General features: G+C 37.6%; 1 protein-coding gene across 21 annotated transcripts in view; it reads left to right on the top strand.

The window, feature by feature from the left end:
* The window catches only part of MGA (MAX dimerization protein MGA), a 147,100-nt gene that overhangs the window by 101,285 nt on the left and 26,533 nt on the right, over positions 1-19,282 (top strand). For 17 of the 21 annotated variants that reach the window (XM_061157496.1, XM_061157497.1, XM_061157506.1 and 14 more), the window contains 4 exons: positions 13,455-13,681; positions 15,003-15,179; positions 15,780-15,852; positions 17,380-17,897. In XM_061157496.1, coding sequence (XP_061013479.1) covers positions 13,455-13,681; positions 15,003-15,179; positions 15,780-15,852; positions 17,380-17,897 — 995 coding nt within the window. The remainder of the gene's footprint in view (positions 1-13,454; positions 13,682-15,002; positions 15,180-15,779; positions 15,853-17,379; positions 17,898-19,282) is intronic. The other 4 variants (XM_061157503.1, XM_061157502.1, XM_061157512.1 and 1 more) reach the window with 1 other exon arrangement.

The raw sequence follows: 19,282 nt of genomic DNA, 5'->3' as shown, positions 1-19,282 counted from the left end.
CATTGATCACTGAGGAAGGCTTTCTTATCTCTCCTTGCTATTCTTTGGAACTCTGCATTGAAATAGGAATATCTTTCCTTTTCTTCTTTGCTCTTTGCTTCTCTTTTTTTCACAGCTATTTGTAAGGCCTCCTCAGACAACCATTTTGCCTTATTGCATTTCTTTTCCATGGGGATGGTCTTGATCCCTGTCTCCTGTACCGTGTCACGAACCTCCATCCATAGTTCATCAGGTACTCTATCAGATCTAGTCCCTTAAATCTATTTCTCACTTCCACTATATAGTCATGAGGGATTTGATTTAGGTCATATCTGAATGGTCTAGTGGTTTTCCCTACTTTCTTCAGTGTAAGTCTGAACTTGGCAATAAGGAGTTCATGATCTGAGCCACAGTAAGCTCCCGGTTGTGTTTTTCGTATAGAGCTTCTCCATCTTTGGCTACAAAGAACATAATCAATCTGATTTCGGTGTTGACCATCTGGTGATGTCCATGTGTAGAATCTTCTCTTGTGTTGTTGGAAGAGGGTGTTTGCTATGACCAGTGTGTTCTCTTGGCAAAACTCTATTAGACTTTGCCCTGCTTCATTCCATACTCCAAGGCCAAATTTGCCTATTACTCCAGGTGTTTCTTGACTTCCTACTTTTGCATTCTAGTCCCCTATAATGAAAAGGACATCTTTTTTGGGTATTAGTTCTAAAAGGTCTTGTAGGTCTTCATAGAACTGTTCAACTTCAGCTTCTTCAGCGTTACTGGTTGGGGCATAGGCTTGGACTACCGTGATATTGAATGGTTTGCCTTGGAAACGAACAGAGATCATTCTGTCATTTTTGAGATTGCATCCAAGTACTGCATTTCGGACTCTTTTGTTGACCATGATGGCTACTCCATTTCTTCTAAGGGATTCCTGCACACAGTAGTAGATATAATGGTCATCTGAGTTCAATTCACCCATTCCAGTCCATTTTAGTTCACTGATTCCCAGAATGTTGACATTGACTCTTCCTGTCTCCTGTGACCACTTCCAATTTGCCTTGATTCATGGACCTTGACACAGGGACCAGTCTTGTCTAACTCAGTGAAACTAAGACATGCTGTGTGGGGCCACCCAAGACGGACGGGTCATGGTGGAGAGGTCTGACAGAATGTGGTCCACTGGAGAAGGGAATGCAAACCACTTCAGTATTCTTGCCTTTAGAACCCCATGAACAGTATGAAAAGGCAAAATGATAGGATACTGAGAGAGGAGCTCCCCAGGTCAGTAGGTGTCCAATATGCTACTGGAGATCAGTGGAGAAATAACTCCAGAAAGAAGGAAGGGATGGAGCCAAAGCAGAAACAATACCCAGTTGTGGATGTGACTGGTGATAGAAGCAAGGTCCGATGCTGTAAAGAGCAATATTGCATAGGAACCTGGAATGTTAGGTGCATGCTAACATTATTAGATAGTTTTTATGAAGAACACTCTATAAGGGTTATGTTATTTAAATCTTGAAACTTAATAGGGGCTTGGCTCAGAGGTTAAAGCGTCTGCCTGCAATGCGGGAGACCTGGGTTCGATCCCTGGATCGGGAAGATCCCCTGGAGAAGGAAATGGCAACCCACTCCAGTATTCTTGCCTGGAGAATCCCATGGACGGAGGAGCCTGGTCGGCTACAGTCCACAGGGTTGCAAAGAGTCGGACACGACTGAGTGACTTAACTTACTTAGGAAGAAATAAAAAGAACTGTCCCATAAATCTTGAAACTTTTTGTGATAAGGAGGTTTCTCCATTTTACAAATACACTAATTGAGTGCTTAAGCATTTGAGTGGCTTGTTCCTCAAGGTCACATTGCTGTTAAGTGAACAATAGGGAGTTGAACTCAAGTTTTCCAAATCTTTGTGTTTTTTCTACTGTGTAAGATAGTCTGAAATTTGGCCTTCACTTTGATCCCCTGTTTACTCTTTTGTCTGTCTAAAAATACTGCAGACAGTATAAAAGCACCACTGAGCTGCTGTGGGGCAGTACCATGACAAAGGATGAAAATCTGGTACTCCTGCTTTCTCAGCCTGCTTTGGATTTTGTTGGAAATGTGTACCTGCAAGTTAACTTGATGTAAAGAGAAGATCAGTAAAATTGATATCTGTAGGAAACTGATTAGGAAAAATGGAGAATACACCAATTATCAATATCAGGAATGAGAAGTGACATTACTACAGACTTTCAAGGGATAATAAGGAAATATTAGAAACAACTTTATATCAATAAATTGGACAACTTAGATGAAATGAAAAAGTTTTTTTGAAAGACTGCAAAGCTGCCAGACTCACTGAAGAAGAAGTAATTGCTTGGCCCTATACCTGTGAACTTGTAATGAAAACTCCCACAGTGACACGAGTTCCAGATGTCTTCATGGTGACATCTGCAAAACTGTTTAAGGAAGAAGTAATATCCAGTCTCTACAAATAATCCATAAAATGGTTTCATTCTGTGAGACCAGTGTTACCCTAATACTCAAACCAGTTATGAACATATATAAAAATTATAAATAAAAATTTAGCAAGTCACATCTATGTATATTTTAAGGTTAAATATGTCATGGCCTAGTGGGATTTATCCCAGGTCTGCAGGGTTGATTTAAAAATCTGAAAATAATTACTGTAGTTCACCATTACCATAGCAAACTTTTTCTTTTTTATAGCACTTTATATATATAAAATATGATTTCAATAGATATTTTGAAAAATTGAGAAAATCCATTTCTGGTGAAAGTCCTTAAGCACACTACCAATGGAAAGAAACTTCCTCAACCTGATAAGAAGCATCTATATAGCATTGAAACAAGTATACTATCAAGAGTGAAACAGATCACCAGCCCAGATTGGATGCATGAGACAAGTGCTCAGGGCTGGTGCACTGGGAAGACCCAGAGGGATGGGATGGAGAGGGAGGTGGGAGGGGGGGATCGGGATGGGGAACACATGTAAATCCATGGCTGATTCATGTTAATGTATGGCAAAAACCACTACAATATTGTAACGTAATTAGCCTCCAAGTAATAAAAATAAATGAACAAAACAAAAAGACTTTGGAGCCAGCGTACTAACTTTGGTACAAGGCTGAGTACTTTCTCCCAGAGATTAGGAATGAAGAAGATTGTCCTCTTTCATCATGTCTGTTTAACGTCATACCGCCTAGCCAGCCATTAAGTCATGAAAAAGAAAATGCATCCAGGTTGAAAAGAAGAAATAAAATTGGCTTTTTCATAGATAGGGAAATTCTAGGAAATCTACAAAACTACTAGCACTGTAAGTTAGTTTAGTGAGGTTACAGCATACAACAATATCAAGATGCAGTGTATTTGTATATATGCCAGTGAACAACTTGAAATTGAAGTTAAAAATACCATTTAAAATAGTATACAAAGAAACGAAATGCTTATGGATAAATCTGACTGAAGTTGCAAAAAATAATGTCCTTTATACTAAAAAGTGCTGAGTGCATGCAAGTGTGCTAAGTCAGTTCAGTCATGTCTGACTCTTTGCAAGCCTGTGACTGTGTGGCCTGCCAGGTTCCTCTGTCCGTGGGATTCTCCAGGCAAGAATGCTGGAGTGGGTTGCCATATTCTTTCTCCAGGGGATCTTCCCAACCCAGGGATCAAACCCGTGTCTCTTGCGTCTCTTGCATTGGCAGATGGATTATTTACCACTGTGCCACCTAAGTAAATGGAGAGGTACACAGTTTTAATGCATCAGAATACTCTTGGTAAGATACAGTTTTCCTCAGACTGATTTATAGATTTGACTCTGTTCCAGTCAAAGCCTCAATAGCCTTCTTTTGGTAGAAATTGCTGACTTAATAGTAGTCCTTTGATAAACAAGGACGTAGTTGGTAGACTTATACTACCTGATTTTAAGGCTTAGTGTAAAGCTGATGTAATTGGGATAAACAAAGACACTCAAAAGCATACCTCATTTTATTGTAATTTGAATATATCGCAGTTTTTATAAATTGAAGGTTGTGGCAGTCTCTGTCCGGCAAGTCTGTTGGCGCCATTTTTCTAGCAACGTTTGCTCCTTTCATGTCTCTGTGTCATATTTTGGTAATTCTCACCATATTTCAGATTTTTTCATTATTAGTACACCTGTATGAATTGCACCAATACAAGATGGCAAACTTAATGAATGTTGTGTGTATTCTGACTACTCTAGCTACTATTTCCCATCTCTTTCCCTCTGCTTGAACCTCCCTGTTTCCTGAGACAACAATAATGGAATTAGGCCAATTGATAACCCTGCAGTGGTCTCTTAAGTTTTCAAGTGAAAGGAATGGTCTTACATCTCTCATTTTAAATCATAGCTAGAAGTGATTAAGCTTAGTAAGGAAGGCATGTCAAAAGCTGAGATGGGCTGAAAGCACCATCTTGCACCAGTTAGCCAAGTTGTAAATGCAAAGAAAAAGTTCTTGAAGGAAACTAAAAGTGCTACTCCAGTGAACATATGAATGATAAAAAAGCAAAACAGTCTTATTGCTGACACTGAGAAAGTTTAAGTGGTTTGAATAGAGTATCATACCAGTCACAACATTCTCCTAAGCTAAAAGCCGATAATTGTCTTGAATTCTGTGAAGTCTTCTGGGAGAGGGTGAAAAGTTTGAAGCTAGCTGTGTTTGGTTCTTAAGGTTTATGGAAAGAAACTATCTCTATAACATATAAATAAATGCACGGAGAAGCAGCAAGTACTGGTATAGAAGCTGCAGCAAGTTATTCAGAAGATCTATGTCACATATAACAATGACTGCTACACTAAACTGCGGGCATTCAATGTAGGCAAAACAGCCTTATGATGGAAGAAAATGCCATGCACGACAATTTTGTCAGTTTTTGCTTCATGTATTTTGATGGTCTGTCATTAGGTGTATGAATGTTTGTAAAAGTTATTTCTTCTGGATGTGTTGAACATTTTATTAGTATATGACATCCTTCTTCCTTGGGCTTCCCTGGTGGCTCAGATGGTAAAGAATCTGCCTGCAATGCAGGAGACCCAGGTTTGATCCCTGGGTCAGGAAGAAGGGAATGGGCTTCCCACTCCAGTATGCTTGCCTGGAGAATTCCATGGACAGAGAAACCTACTGGGCTACAGTCTCTGGGGTTGCAAAGAGTTAGACATGACTGAGTGACGAACACACACACATCCTTCTTTGTCTGTTTTTTGATTTGATGTTTACTTTGATCTTAGTATAGCCATCCCTGTTCTTTTTTGGTTACTGTTTGCATGGATTATCATTTTCTGTCACTTTCAGCCTGTTTGTGCCTTTGGATTTCAAATGAGTCTCTTGGTGACAGGATATAAATAGATCATGGTTTTTTGTATTTTGTTTTTTTTAAATCAATTCTGCCAGTCTTTCTTTTGATGGAGATTTTAATCTATATTTAAAATAGTTATCAATAAGAAGGATCTTCTGTCATTGTGCTGTTCCTTTTCTGTATACTTGGTAACTCTTTGGTTCCTCGGTTCCTGCATTACTATGTTATTTGTTTTTAGTTGGTATTTTGTTGTGAAATGTTTAAATTTTTTTCTCATTTCCCTTTGTGTGTTTTGTGTAGCTTTTTTTTTTTGGTTACCATAGGGATTACATTTACCATCCTGAAGGTATAGCTCTCTAAATTTATACCAAGTTAACCTGACTGACATTAAAAACCTCTCCTCCTTTATAGTTATACTTCCACACCTTTTGATTGCTAATGTCACAGTGTTACATATTTATACATTGTGTATTCAGAATCAAATGATTTTTAAAATGCATTAATTTCTTAAGTTATGTAGAAAATAAAATTTAGAGTTATAAACTAAAAATAACAGTAATACTAACTTTCATACTAATGATTTTTCCCTTTAAATGTGTATTAGTCACTCAAATTCTATAGAAAATGAAGATTACAGTTGCAGACTATTGTTATAATACTAAGTTCTCTCTCTCTCTTTCTCTCTGGAAGAACAATTTTGCTACATTTAGGTTTCTTGGTTGATAGTATTTTTCTTTTAACACTTTGGATAGATAGGATCACTGTCTGGTGGCTTCCAGAGTTTCTGATGAGTCATCTACTCATATTTTATTGAGGATGTCTTGTAAGTGATGATTTGCTTCTCTTTCTGCTTTCAAGATTCTTTGTCTTTCTCTTTTGAAAGTTTGATTATAATGTGTCTCACTGTGGGTCTCTGAGTTCATCTTACTTGGAATTTGTTGAGCTTTCTGGATGTTTATATTCTTGTCTTTCCTTGCAATTTGGAAGTTTTCAGCTGTTATTTTTTCAGAGATTCTCTCTGCCCATTTCTTTTTCTCTTCTCCCTCTAGAATGTCTGTGATGCTTGTACTTGTCTACTTGATGGTATCACCCAGGTCCTTAGGTTCTGTTCACTTGTCTTTAATCTCTTTTATTCCTGTTCCTTAGACTCCATGATTCCCGTGGTGCTATCTTCAAATTCACTAATTCTTTCTTTTGCCTGTTTGAATCTGCCTTTGGGTCCCTGTAGTTAATTTTTCATTTCAGTTACTGTGCTTTTTAGCTCCAGGATTGCTTTTTGGTTTATTTTCAGGTTTTGTGTCTCTTTATCAATATTTCCATCTTTCTCACACGTTATTTTCTTGACTTTCTCCACATCTTCCTTGATTTTTTTTTTAAGTATCTTTAAGGCAGTTCTTTTAAAGTCTTTGGTATATCTGTCTTTTGGTCTTTTTCAGGGATGGTTGATTTATTTTTTTTCTTTCAAATGGGCCATACTTTTTTTTTGTATGCTTTGAATGTTTTGTGGAACACTGGACATTTGAATCTAATAATGTGCTAATTCTGGAAATCAGATTCTTTTCCTTCTTCAGATTTTTTTGTTGTTAGTGTTTTTGCTTTTTTCATTCTTGTAGGCTGTCTTTATGTCAAGAATCAGCCTTGGTGTGTTCTCAGGTCTTCTCTGAGCCTTTCCTTAGGCATTCATGTGTGTGCTTAGTCGCTCAGTTGTGTTCGACTCTTTGCAACCCCAGGGACCTCTGTCCCTCCAGGCTCCTCTGTCCATGGGGATTCTCTAGGCAAGAATACTGGAGTGGGTTGCCATGCCCTCCTCTTGGGGATCTTCCCAACCCAGGGATCGAACCCAAGTGTCTGAGCTGTCTGGGAAACCCAAGAATACTGGAGTGGGTAGCCTATCCCTTTCCTAGGGCAGCTTCCTGAACAGGAATCACACCAGGGTCTCCTGCATTGCAGGCAGATTCTTTACCAGCTGAGCTATGAGGGAATCCCTAGGCATGCATAGTCCCTTTCTAATTTTCCTTGTATATGCAGGGTTTTTTTCCCCCCAAGTGTTCTAGTCTTTAGTGTCTGTCTCCTGTAAAGGGGGATGAGTGAAAAGTGAAGAGAGGAAAGGGTGCTGTCCTTTTAAATCCCCTCAAAGTTACCTAAAACAGAGGGATGAGGCCTTGCACCAAGTGGGTAGCTTCAACAGCAGTGGCTTCCTGCCTCTTTGCACCTCCATGGCCAGAAGCAGCAGTCAGGGCAGAGATCCCTGATATTTAGAGGGCAAGGTTCTTTCTGCCCACCCTGGCTCCCACTGTGTTGTAAGCTGCTCCAGGAACACGTGCACAGCTGCTTGCCAGGTGACCAGGTGATGAGGAATGAGCAGCTGGTATTGTGCCGAGAACTGTAATTGAACCCAATGAAAGTTTACTGTCTCAGTCCTCCCCTGAAAGGTGCAATTCTTCAGAGTTTCAAAATATATCAGATTCTGCCAGTACAGTTATTGTTCACATCTAGAGTCATATATCCTGGTGCCGCCTACTCCATCATCTCCCCAGAAACTCCTCAGTATCCATTCTTAAACAACAACAACAACAACAACCCAAAACCCAAAAGACTCCTAGCAAGCAAAACTGAATATTGTAATAGTGTTTCTTCTCTTTTTCATCTGTAATTTCATTGCAGTTCTAATCATTGCGATCCTAATCAAAATTGTGATAACTTTTTATATGAAACTTGAAAAGCTGATTCCAAAATTTATATGAAAATGCACCTAGAAATAGCCAGGGCAGTCTAGAACAAGGCCGTAAGTCTTGCTTGCTGAATGTCAAAAGTTACAGAACTCTCATTTTAAGATGGGATGGGGACTTCCTTGGCAGTCCAGTGGTTAAAAACTTCATGCTTCCAGTACAGGAGGCGAGGGTTTGATCTCTGGTCGGGGAACTAGGATCCCATGTGCCATGTGATGTGGCCAACAACAACAAAAAGATGCTTCTGGCTTGAGTATCAACTGAATAAATAGACCAGTAGACAAAATAGAGAGGCTGCACTAGACTCAAACACATGAACAGTTGATTGACAAAATTGGCAGAAGAGTAAGGAAAAGGATGATCTCTTCAGTAAATGTTGGTGGAATCATTGAATATTCATATGGGGAATATATGAAACTTTATTCCTCACACTATCCATAGAAATAATTTCTACATAGATTACAGACCCAATTGTCAAAGCTAACCAACACAAGTTTTAGAAGATAATGTTTAAAAAAGTATGTGTGTGTGTGTATGATCTCATATTAGTAGAAGGGTTCTTAAGTGTGACAGAAGAAAATATCAGTCCTTTTTGGGTTGGCCAAAATGTTCATTCAGATTTTTCCATAATATCTTACAGAAAAATCCAAACAAACTTCTTGGCCAAGTCAATACATATGATGAGTTAAAAATGAGAAACTCAGGTCTTAAAGACATTAAGCAAGTGAAAATGTAAGCTGCAGTGAGAAAATAGATACTTGGAATATTTAGGGACTTGTATCCAGAATATATAGAGATATTGGTACAGATTAATCAGAATTAAACGGTCCCGTTAAAAAAGGGCAAGTCTGGGACTTCTCTGGTGGCCCAGAGGCTAAGACTATGCTTGGGACCTGGGTTCGATCACTGGTTGGGTAACTAGATCCCGCATTCCACAACTGAGATTTCACATGCAGCAACTATAGCGTTCTCAGCCTGTAACTAAAGATCCTGCATGCCACAACTAAGATTCAGCATGGCCAAATAAATGTAAATATTTTTTTAAAAGTGGGGGCAAGTCTTTTAGAGGCACTTGAGGAGGGATGTTGACCATCTTATTTATAATTGGAAATGCAAACTACATCCATAGCAAAATTCTACTGCATGCCTGCAAAAATGGTTATAATTAAAATTCTCTGATGATATCAGCTCTTAATAAATGGGAGCTTTGATGTACTGTTAGTGGGAATGTAAATTGATATAAGCACTTTGGAAAGTAGTTTGACAGTTTCTACTGGGATTGGTGATTCATGTGCCCTTAGTCTAGTAGTTTGACTCCAAAGTAACCAGCAGAACTGCATTCTACAACAGTGTTTTGGCACAATGACTCACAGTAACTAAAACCTGAAAACAAACCCAGATATCTGATAGCATTAGAATGAATAAATAATAGTATGAATAATCAGTGGATAGTATATACCACAGTAAAAATAAATGATTTATGTGTAGCATATAGATATATTTTACAAAAATGTTGAGTGAGAAGGGAAAGGGCTAGGCAGGGAACACATCTCTGTAATTAATTTCAAAAGTAGACAAAATTAAACTGTGATGTTTAGTGGTGATGTTTGGTGTTAAAAAGGAATGCAGAGAGGTGGGTAATAATTTAAGTGAGTTGCTTGTAGGAAGGGATTATGGTTGAGAAAGGCATGCAAAGGCTTCTGGGGTTTATGGCAATATTTCATTTCTTAACATTTATAGAGTTTACATGGTTGTATATTTGTTAATATGTATTGATATTAAGTTGTATATACATTGTTTCTGTACATATGGGTATTATATTTCACAATAAAGAGGTTTAAAATGCCTTCAGAATGGGAGGGAGATGAATATAGTATGCTGATGGTTAGCATAGCAGTTTTCTGGGACTTACATGCCCAGCACTTCATTCATGGAGCAAATACTCTGGGCACTGCTGGGAGTGAGAGGAGTTAAGATATAGACAGTTAAAACTAAGTCCGTCTGGAAGAAGTTACTGTTAATTTATGAACAGGTAAACATGTAGATATATATTTATGATAATTTTAAGTGCCACAATAACAAAAGTGCCATGTTTTAAGTATCATGAACAAAAGGCTTTTTGAGAACTCAGAAGGCAAAATGATAATGCTACGGAACCTTGGGAAGATGGTGTGTATTAGAAGGCATTTGAATAGAAACAAGGGGATATTACTATTTTCTTGAAACAGGTTTCTGTTCTTGGCTTCTGTGAGTATATGCTACTCTGGCTCTGCCCTCATTGTGCCTTTGCTAGCTTCCTTTATCTGGGTTTCGGATGAAAGGTAGGAGTATCTCAAGTGTACTGTGAGGGGGGAAAGAGAAGTATTCAGTCTTAGAGTCCAGACTGTGTAAAGGAGTCAAGTGGACAGCGGGGTCAAGGAAGTGTGAGGAAGTGGACTGTTGTTTAGGTTCTTGTGTGGAGTCTGTCCATTTTCATGGTTTCAGGTGTAGTCTCTGCCAATGGTAGTCTTAATTTTTAATGCTTACCCTAGTTGCTGTCATTCCAATATTAACACTGCCCTCAACAGAACTCAATTCAATAGATTTTGTGAACTCTCCTATTTACCGGAGGCACGATTTCTGTTTTATCCACAATTGAAAATTTAGAGTTGTTTTTGATCTCTGTGAGGAATTAATATGTTTAGAGATTTTAAGGGGTTTTCTTCTGAAGTATTGTGAAGTTATGAGCTATTATTTTCAAAAGAAAAAAGATGAAAAGAGTTCTCAGTAAATCCTTAGTTTATGGAGGCTTAGAAAGTCCTTAAAAGATGATTGAAAGAGGTAAGACAGTATTGCTTGACCTGAAGCCTTTTATTTATCTAGTAAAATTAATATGTGTGAAATAATTCATAGAACTAGACAACAAAGCTTTAACTAAATGAGTGGTAGAGGCTCTGTATACACCACCTTCTTTGTAAGGGCACCCTGGTTACCCTTTTAAAAATTGCAGCCACCCCCCTTAAAATACATACTCATACATACTCACTAAACAGTTTACCAGCACTTCTCTCTGCTCGGTTTTTTCTCATAAGCACTTGAAAATCCAACATATTTGCATTATTTTCCCTGTTTATTGACTGTCTTACCCTCTTTCCTCTACAACTTAAATATAACCTCCATGAAAGCAAGATTTTTTGATCAGTTTTGTTCATTACTATGTCTACAAAGTCTGATATATACGAATGTTCACTGGGGTCTTGAATACCTGAATGAATACTGGGGTCTTAACAGCCTTTGTGAATCATGTAATAATAAGCTAAGTTATAAAAGTTGGATAACAGAGGCTGCTAAGTAGCTAATGAATTAACTCAATCACATTCTAGCTCAGGTTTTTTCTCCCTTGGTATTTTAATCTTTAAGCCTTTATTCAGTATTTTATAGTTACACTCCGAATGATGTTAGCCTTAGGAGACTTTAGACAAAATTATTCATCAGTAGTGGGGTCTCAGTGTTCAGAGCAAATGGACTTCTTATGAGATCAGGTAGCAGTTTGGATACTGCTTTATTACGCAAGATTAAGTGTTAGTTGCTCCATTTATGTGATTTTAGGCAAAGATTGTGGGTCTTTGGTTTAGAGCTATACTCTCTGAGCACTGATCATTGAAATGCAAAACACAGTGTTTGCTTCTCTTGTCTTATTGATGGGAATAGGCAATTTGCTTTTGAAAAAGAAGCCTGTTAACCTAGATCCTCCATTTAATTTGGTTAAGAATCAGTGCATGTTTTCCTTTGTGTAGAACTTGTTGATGGTATGATTTCACTTAGGTTTCATTGCTTTCCGGTTGATGGATTTTTGCTTCTGTGCTGAGTTCAGGCTAACTTCTGAATAGAAGTTGTCATCAGAAGGCAACAGTAACAGCTGTGGACCCAGATTGACTGGGTTTGATCCAGGTTCTGCCTCTTTTTATTGGACTTCCCTGAACCTCAGCTTTTGCAAAGTATCAGTTCAGTTGCTTAGTCATGTCAGACTTGTTTGCGACCCCATGGACTGCAGCACGCCAGGCCTCCCTGTCCATCACCAGCTCCCACAGTTTACTCAAACTCGGGTCCATTGAGTCGTTGATGCCATCCAACCATCTCATCCTCTGTTGTCCCCTTCTTCCGCCTTCAGTCTTTCCAGCATCAGGGTCTTTACAAATGAGTGAGTTCTTCGCATGAGGTGGCCAAAGGGTTGGAGTTTCAGCTTCAGCATCAGTCCTTCCAGTGACTATTCAGGACTGATTTCCTTTAGGATGGACTGGTTGGATCTCCTTGGTGTCCAAGGGACTCTGAGGAGTCTTCTCCAGCACCACAGTTCAAAAGCATCAATTCTTCGGTGCTCAGTTTCTTTGTAGTCTAACTCTCACATCCATACATGACTACTGGAAAAAACATATCTTTGACTAGATGGACCTTTGTTGGCAAAGTAATGTTTCTGCTTTTTGATACGCTGTCTAGGTTTGTCATAGCTTTTCTTCCAAGGAGCAAGAGTCTTTTAATTTCATGGTTGCAGTCACCATCTGCAGTGATTTTGGAGCTCAAGAAAATAAAGTCCGTCACTGTTTCCCCATCTATTTGCCATGCAGTGATGGGACCAGATGCATGATCTTAGTTTTCTGAATGTTGAGTTTTAAGCCAACTTTTTCACTGTCCTCTTTCACTTTGATCAAGAGGCTCTTTAGTTCTTCACTTTCTGCCATAAGGGTGGTGTCATCTGCATATCTGAGGTTATTGCTATTTCTCCCGGCAGTCTTGATTCCAGCTTGTGCTTCATCCAGCCCAGCGTTTCTCATAATGTACTCTGCATATAGTTAAATAAGCAGGGTGACAATATACAACTGTGACATACTCCTTTCCCTATTTGGAACCAAATGGGAATAATAGTATCTCAAGGACTATTGTTACAGTTATATGAATTAAAACATAGTAAGTGCTTAGAATCTGTAGATAGTAAGGTTCAAAAAGTACTTGTTAGTTGTAAAATTAAAAAGGATAGTACAGAATGATTATCTTTCCAGGATAATAGAAGAAGCCTCTTCTGATCATGTTAATTATAATAGCATCTCCTCTTAACTCCTTTATTTATCCATCTGTATTTTTCTATGTTGTTCTTATTACTTGATACTATATGATTATTAGATTGTTTTCTCCTGTGGATTATAAACTCTGTGAAGGCAAGAACTTTGTTTTAGTCATAGCTGTTTTTACTCTAGGATCTAAAACAGTGTCTGATTTATAATAGGTATTCAATAAATACTTGGGTTAATAGATAAACTAATTAAGGTTCATGAGGGCCAACTAAAGGTTTCTTAGGGGGTATCTATCTGTTTGATTATTTTAATGAGTTAATGCTTTGTATGAGGGCGAATATTTTGTTTTGACAATGCCTCAGTGAACTTTTGTCTTATCCTTCTTTTTGTTAAGCTATCTGTGAAACAGAACCTGAGCAGCCTGTCCGACATTACCCACTCTGGGTGAAAGTAGAAGGTGAAGTAGACCCAGAGCCAGTGTACATCCCAACACCTTCTGTCATTGAGCCTATGAGACCTTTGTTGTTGCCTCAGCCAGAAGTTTCATCTACTACTGTGAAGGGCAAACTGCTCACTGGAATTAAACCTGCGAGGGCATATACTCCCAAACCCAATCCTGTGGTAAGCTTGGAGTTACATCTTTTATTGAAAGTTATAAAAATCATTTGTAAAGGTAATGGGTTTCAACCAGAATTTTGGTTTGTATTTTGTGAATCATGGTGCTTTCAGGTAATATGTCTGCAAGCCATCTCCCTTTTCTGATTTAGTGAGTTTAATTGATGGCATTTAAAAAGTGTCATAAAAGTTGACAGAAAACAGCAAAATTCTGTAAAGCAATATCCTTCAATAAAAAATAAATTAATTTTTAAAATGTCATAAAAGTAGAGTGAATAGTAGTATAATTGACCCTTGAACAACAGGGAGGGTTTGGAGTGTAGACCCTTTGTGCAGTCGAAAGTCCGCGTGTAATGTTACAGATAGCTCTTTGTGCCTGTGGTTTTGCATGTGTGGACTCAACCAACTGAGGATCATATAGTACTATAGTATTTACTACTGAAGAAAAGCTGTACATGGACCTGTGCAGAATTACTATAATTCTTAAAGATAGCTAAATCTCTCTTTAGGAGGATCATATCAAATTGGCTTTAAAAAATGACTTGGCAAAAGTCTTCTAAATGTTCTCTTACTCCTGTAGTATAGAATATTGAGTGATTGAGATGTAGTACACACCATTAGAAAAGTATTAGGAAGAAACTTTAAAGAGTAACTGTTCTTTTTAAAGCAAATTGTCTTTATATACAATAAAGTTCAAGGTTTAAAATAATAGTTGCATGACCAGGTGAAGACCATAGGTAGAAGATCTGATGCTTCTCTTGTGTTAATAGTTTAAGCAGCTCTGATTATTAGTAAATCTATTTCAGTCTTTCTGTTTAATTAAATTGAAGAAAGATTGTTTAGTACAGTGCTGTTTAGTATGGTCTCTATACAGTGCTAATCTATCACTGTTTGTTACTAGTCTGTGATGAAATACGTATAAAAAGTGAAAGGAGATATTTAGAAACTTTTGCCACAAGTTGATAGAGAAATTTTAATCTATTAAATCTAATACTGAAAAACTTGATCTTTGTTTTCCTAGTAATTTATTTTACTGTCTTTTCCAAAAATATCAGTCTATGTGTGACAGGTAATTAAGAAATTTATCCTTCACTGCAGATAATTTGAGAAGCAGTGCTCTGGTGTGCTGAATTTTCTTGAAAGAGAAACAGATCCTTTCTGACTGCCCCAAGAGGCAGCACATACAAACCGTAATTGTACTATTTAAAGTTTGCATTAAAAATTTTTAAGTGTTGTAATAAAAGCAAAGATTACATCCTTTTCCTTTTGGAATCCTGGAGACTTTTCCCCCCAATATTTGGAATGTTTTGTTGTATGAAACTTACAGATTCGGGAAGAAGACAAGGATCCAGTCTACTTGTACTTTGAAAGTATGATGACTTGTGCCCGAGTTCGAGTGTATGAACGAAAAAAAGAGGAAGAGAGAGATCCATCACCATCACCATCCCCATCATTTCAGCAGCAGGGCTCATGTCATTCTAGTCCTGAGAACTGTAGTGTAAAGGTGAATTCCTTATGGCATAGATTTCTCTTTTTAACTTCCAATTCCTTATTGCTAGTATTAGAATTTGTTACTGTTGGAATAGTATGAAGTAATTCTTTAGGGGCAGAGAAGGTTTACATAATGTGCATATCAATTTATGTTTCTCTGCATACCTGTTCTAGAGCATATTCCCTTAAGGTCATTTTAAAAGCATTACTCTTTCTGATGTTGGAGTAGTTTTGAAAATTTAAACATTGTTGGTTTTAACAATGTGGTTTATTAGGATTTGCATCTTTCTGCATTGGTGAATTTTCTAAATAGTTGAAACTTGTTTCATTAAACAGCAAATATTTTTCCTTCTTTATTAGAATTACACTATAAATGCAATGTTAATTGTTTTCTTGGTAACTCAGTCACAGACGTTAAACAGCAAGACTACTTGTTTTTATGGTTGTATAGTGTGGTGGTAATGCAGCTGTGCATGTTGATGTCAAGATGTTCTTTGAGTACTTTAATTTTTATATTAGTTTAGGCTTTCTTGAGAGATTTAATTCTTATGTCCTAGTCTCTTGATATTAGATATATGTTGAATTGAAGTATTTGTGGTGTTCTTTTTGTCAGGAGCCAGCTTCTGAACAGCAGCCTTTGAAACCACTCACTTGTGACCTGGAGGATGATTCTGATAAATCACAAGGTCAGAATGAAAACTATGACTTATCATTCAATAGTAATTATTAATATATAGATCTGGATTATACTAATAATGGGAGGGAACCCCCAGAGCATGTCTACCTACCTTGTTTCTAGTTTTGGTAAAAATAGAGACTGTAGGTAAGTTTTTTCCCAGTTATTTGCTTTGTTTATCACTCCTGTTTTAAGAAATACAATTTGTTGGTATTTGTGGTATGGTATGTTGTAAGAAACATTTAGGATGAGGTCGGTGATTTTTTTTAAAACTTCTTTACAAACCTCAGCAATATTGACATCATTAGTTAACTGAAATTTTACCTGAGATTCTCAATAGTTGCTGCAGTTGGAGAATACAGAGGGAGAAAGGAAGGAGTATCACTGATTTATCTAGATTTAGTTACTGCTAGAATTAGTATGATTAAGGTAGTGTCTAGGGATTAACTATTTGTTTTTGATTTTGCTTCTTAAGACATCAGACATTTAAGCAGCAGTGTTTCCTAAACTTTTTTTATGTCATGATAAACATACAAAAATGATAACGTTTTTAGCACATTGAGGCAAGTGGAGGGGGTGCCTGTTAGCATGATCACCCTGAAGGCTGAGGGGATGGCTATCCTGATGTATCGATAACTGTAGCGCATTGGTTGGGAGATCCTGCTATAGAAATCTAGCTAGTGAAATGTATATTTAGTTAATGTGTTGCCATGAATGTAAATATACTTGAGTTGAGTGGTCTTGCATCAAATATAGAAGTGGAACAATCATATCCAGAGGTACAGAAGTAGTTCAGAAATATTTTCAGTCGAAACTAGAGGTAGAGTGTAGGGTTTTTTTCCCCAACAAAAACATGATCTTTCTTGCTGTTTTTTTTACGATTGACTCTACCCCTCACATATATATATATATATATATATATATTTTTAATTTATATCACTGCAACCAGTCTTATTCAAGGTCAAAGTCAACAAAGTCTTATTCAAAGTCAACTACTATGACTTCGTAGTTGCCAGTAGCATGTGAGATCTTAGTTCCCCAGCCAGGGATTGAACCTGCATAGCCCCCATTGCAAGGCAGGTTCTTAACTACTGGACCACCAGGGAAGTACCCTACCCCTCACATATTACAAAGCATCTTGCAAGTATCTTTGCTTTGCTTATGTGGATAGCGAGTACACTATACTAAGTAAGCCTAACCCTGGTTATATACTTTGTTTGCAAGATAGTACCTTCTTATGTAATAGTTAATGGCTTTTTAGAGAAGTCTCAGGAGGGATTCACTTTTATTAAGAGAGCCCAGTGAGTAAAATAGTGAAGACTATTATAGTCTGATTTTCTGGAATCTTTTTCTGTTTTTCATGGAAAACTCCCAAATTGTGTCAATTTATGATTGAAAGTCCCTGGGAATGGGATACTGGGCAACTGTTGAATATCTATGCCCCTGGCACTTTTCTGAGAACTCAGGAAAAATGAAAATCTTTCAAAGTTCAGTACAAAATGCTATAATACAGAAATATCTTTCAATTTCTTACCAGAAAAGAGCTGGAAGGCTTCCTGCAATGAAGGGGAATCAGCTTCTACCTCCTATGTGCATCAGAGGTCACCTGGTGGTCCCACCAAACTGATCGAGATCATCTCAGACTGCAACTGGGAGGAGGATCGGAACAAGATTTTGAGCATCTTATCCCAGCACATCAATAGCAACATGCCACAGTCACTTAAGGTGGGCAGCTTCATCATTGAGTTGGCTTCTCAGCGAAAGAGCCGGGGTGAAAAGAATCCTCCTGTTTATTCTTCTCGTGTGAAAATCTCTATGCCATCATGTCAAGATCAAGATGATATGGCTGAGAAATCTGGATCAGAGACTCCTGACGGTCCATTATCCCCTGGGAAAATGGATGATGTCTCTCCCGTGCAGACAGATGCCCTGGATTCAGTGAGGGAGAGATTACATGGAGGCAAAGGTCTGCCCTTTTATGCAGGGCTTTCTCCTGCAGGGAAGCTTGTGGCCTATAAACGTAAACCCAGTTCAAGCACATCTGGGCTTATCCAGGTGAGAATTATCTTTAATCTGGATGTAGCACTTTTTTATACTTAGGTACCACCTTGATTTTTCAGAGCCTGTTGTGGGCCTTACATTATTTATCTTTGCATTCCCTGGGAACTGGGTGACAAAATCGTCATCTCTTTTTGTAATAGGCCTAGGTTAGATGCATATCTATGGTGAATTTTTGGCACATTTACAAACGGAAAGGTAGAGCCCTGTATTAGCTTATAGTTTTCTTTCTAGCCTTCCTAGAAAGTTGCCCTTAAGCTATTCTACCTAGACTATAGTGATATTTTGACAGTCAAGCAAGAATAGTAAGGGATTCAGTCTAGTTCTTGGGAGTATTATTAGCAGATAACTTTTAAAATAAAATGAAGTGAAATTAATTTTTAAGATAAGCAGTATATGTTTGAAAACTTGGGAGAAAATTTAAATTTAGGAAGATGTTATTCAAATACATAAATTTAAAAAAAATCAAGCCACAGTTTACATGTTTTATCTTTATTTGATTCATAGAGTTCTTGCCAGTCTAATCTTTGTTATAGGACAAATATCTATATCCTTGCTATTTAGTACTTCAGGCAGATATATTAGTAAAATTACACTGGTATGTAAAAAACCTTTTTGAAGGAAAGTTCTGAGGTAAAATGTAGTCATAGGTCCAAAAGAGTTTCTCCTTTTGTTCAGTGACATTAAATGCACTTTTATATCAGAGTACCAAATGTGGGGTCTTGTCTGACATTACTGTTAAGGTTACTTGACTTTACTAGATCAACTGCTTCTCTGGGTTAAGGACTGTGTCACCATTATAACTGATCTACCTAATTAAAAACTTTCTATTGCAGTTACTATATAACTGCTTCTGTTGATATTTCTTAAACTCTTAATGACGAGAGTGTTTTCTCCTTGTTTCATTTACTGATTGATGCTTTGAGAACAGCAACTTACCTGATATTTTAGTGAGACTAGGGCCCCTTCAAATACAGTCATAGAAATTTTGTGTTCTCCTGTCTAGGACTCAGAATGCCCCCATAAAATATGAACCTGCATAGCAGTCAGGCCACTGTAAGGTATGCTTTGGGAAAGCTGCTGAATAGTTTTCAGAGCAAGTCCCAAAGGAGAAGACAGGAGTATCTGATCCAGACTCCACAGAGCCTGGAAAACTGTGTAGGAAAGTTTATTCCAGGATGGAAAGATCATATTCTTTGGCTCAAACTCAGGGCAAATATATACCTGATCTGTCTGGAAATAACAATTTTACCTAAGTAACAGAGTGATTTTGTGTCTTAGAAGAGGGAGTAGCTTAGTGTAGCTATTCTCCTTACTAGTTCTGTATTAATTTAGAGAGTAGGATTTTCTCTGCCTTACTCCACTTCCTCACCCCCTTTAAA

The sequence above is a fragment of the Dama dama genome, chromosome 12 (genome assembly GCF_033118175.1).
Source record: "Dama dama isolate Ldn47 chromosome 12, ASM3311817v1, whole genome shotgun sequence".
NCBI classification, from domain to species: domain Eukaryota; kingdom Metazoa; phylum Chordata; class Mammalia; order Artiodactyla; family Cervidae; genus Dama; species Dama dama.
This window is presented reverse-complemented; position numbering and strand designations above follow the sequence as displayed.